The sequence below is a fragment of the Cariama cristata genome, unplaced genomic scaffold, assembly GCF_000690535.1.
Source record: "Cariama cristata isolate BGI_N322 unplaced genomic scaffold, ASM69053v1 scaffold32257, whole genome shotgun sequence".
Classification (NCBI taxonomy): domain Eukaryota; kingdom Metazoa; phylum Chordata; class Aves; order Cariamiformes; family Cariamidae; genus Cariama; species Cariama cristata.
In genome coordinates this window covers 983-3109 of record NW_009625470.1, presented here as the reverse complement: position 1 = coordinate 3109, position 2127 = coordinate 983, and the positions used below count along the sequence as shown (strand labels likewise).

The 2127-nt window shown below is 54.4% G+C and overlaps 1 protein-coding gene across 1 annotated transcript; it reads left to right on the top strand.

The window, feature by feature from the left end:
* Positions 1-451: 451 nt before the first annotated feature.
* On the top strand, positions 452-1689 carry TMEM127 (transmembrane protein 127; the record flags this gene model as incomplete). The annotated part of the gene is given in 3 exon segments (XM_009703627.1): positions 452-643; positions 1389-1532; positions 1535-1689. Coding segments are annotated over 3 exon segments (491 nt in total), but the record flags the coding sequence as incomplete, so codon positions are not given.
* Between the last annotated feature and the right edge of the window lie 438 nt (positions 1690-2127).

Genomic DNA, 2127 nt, shown 5'->3' with positions numbered 1-2127 from the left:
GCCACCAGCTGCTGACCCGGTGATGGATGGGCAGGGCCCAGGCGCGCTTGAATTCGGGGTTACGCCCTCCTCTTGTTCGCCGGTGGGACGCAGCGTTGATCGAAAGACTTTCTAGTAACACCCCCAGCTTTGCTTTAAATAAGGGACCTGTGTGACCAGCTTCGTTATCGCAGCTGCTTTGGTGTCTCGGTGTTTCTTTAGCTTTAATTTCTGTGGCAGTAATAGTTCATGAAGTGAAATACACAGCCGGGCCGACTGGTGCTGTATAAAGGAGGTTCGTTTTCTAGAGCTTAATTAAAAGCACCCCGCTGTGCTCCATTTTCTGTCAAGAGCTGTGTTTTTAAACCTCGAAGGAAAACGCTGGGCGGGATCGGAGCAGGGGGTGTCGTGATACCGGTTGCTCTGTCTGGTGAGTGATTTGGGTGGAAAAGAGGAGTTTTCTGGTGCTCAGTGCTTGCCTTTTCTCCTCCCCTCGCAGATTACTGCATGAACCCGCAGACAGTCCTGCTGCTCCGGGTCATCGCTGCCTTCTGCTTCCTGGGAATTATCTGCAGCCTCTCGGCTTTCCTCCTGGACGTCTTCGGACCCAAGCACCCGGCGCTGAAGATCACTCGCCGCTACGCTTTCGCTCACATCCTCACAGGTAAATCCCCAGTGGCATAAGGGGAAAGCTCTGGGTTTGTTTTTTCCATCCCTGAGCCGCAAGGGAACAGAAAAAAAGCCCCCGAAGGCTTTTTTTTTTTTTTTAAACCTTTGGTTCAGAGCTGTGGCGCCCACCCTACCTGCAGAGCTTCCTCTTCACGGCGTTTTGGGTTGAAGGACAACAAAAGCCTCACGCAGCTAAAATTGGAGTTAAATTGGGGGGGGGAAGAGGTCGAGGTGTAGACCAAGTGTCTACGAATGGGTCTTATTTTTCAAAGAGATCCCGTAGCATCTTTCTGGGGAAGAAGGTCAGCTTTTCTGGCTAGTGAGGTCAAAGGAGCTTTAATATCCCTTATCCCTGGCAGAATTACCCGCATCACACCTGAGCGGCTCAGGGAAAGTCTGAGCTGTCAGCCTGCCGCAGACACCGAGTGCCGACTTCTCCTTGCTGCTCCTTCTAGGTCGCAAAAAAATCCCTTCCAAACCTTTCCGCTTTGGTTTGTGCTGCCGCTCACCCCGCGTGGCTGGCTTTGATCTCAGCCTGTGATCCTCCACTGTGTTTTCGCCCCTCTCGGGCTGGATTTCGGGCATCCCCTGCTGGCTTTCACCGCAGGCTCTCGCACTCTGCCTCCTTAAACCGCTGACAAGCCAGGCTCAATGTCCCTTTGCCGGATCAGCCGTGAAACGGACTTGCCGATTTATTTTTTTGCTGGCTGCTCAGCGTCTCTCCCAATCTCTTCTCTCAGTCCTGCAGTGTGCCACCGTCATCGGATTCTGCTACTGGGCCTCTGAGCTGATCCTCGCCCAACAACAGCAGCACAAAAAGTACCACGGCTCCCAAGTCTACGTCACCTTCGCCGTCAGCTTCTACCTGGTGGCGGGCGCCCGGGGGGCCTCGCCACCGCCGCCAACCTGCTGCGTCACTACCCCACTGAAGAAGAGGAGCAAGCCCTGGAGCTCCTGTCCGAGATGGAGGAGAACGAACCTTACCCGGCCGAGTATGAAGTGATCAACCAATTCCAGCCGCCACCGGCATACACCCCCTGATGCCGGCACCGGGACGTGGTCATCGCTTTCTCCCGTCCCCAAACTTCACTTTCTTGACACCTCCTTCACTCTTCTGGTCTCTCCCGCACAGAGGAAAGAACTTTCCGGGTCAGATGATTGACATTTTCTTCCTATCCATTATTTTATGAACTCCATGGCGTGATTTTTAACCCTGCACCAGCTCGGCTGGCCGAAATAACGATGGTATCATCCCCCGACACGGCTTCTCCCTGGCATGAACGGCGGCAAGATCTGCTCTCCCCCGTCGGAGATCTTGTCCCCCACTGTGCCGGGAAGGAGGGGGAAATCACACCGGATTCCCAGCCCAGCACACGGTGAACTCAATCCCTCCTCTGCCGAGGCGTACCGCACACCTGCAGAAAGGTGTGGCGCACGCGTGTGTGTATATATTTATATATATATATAGGGGAAACGCCC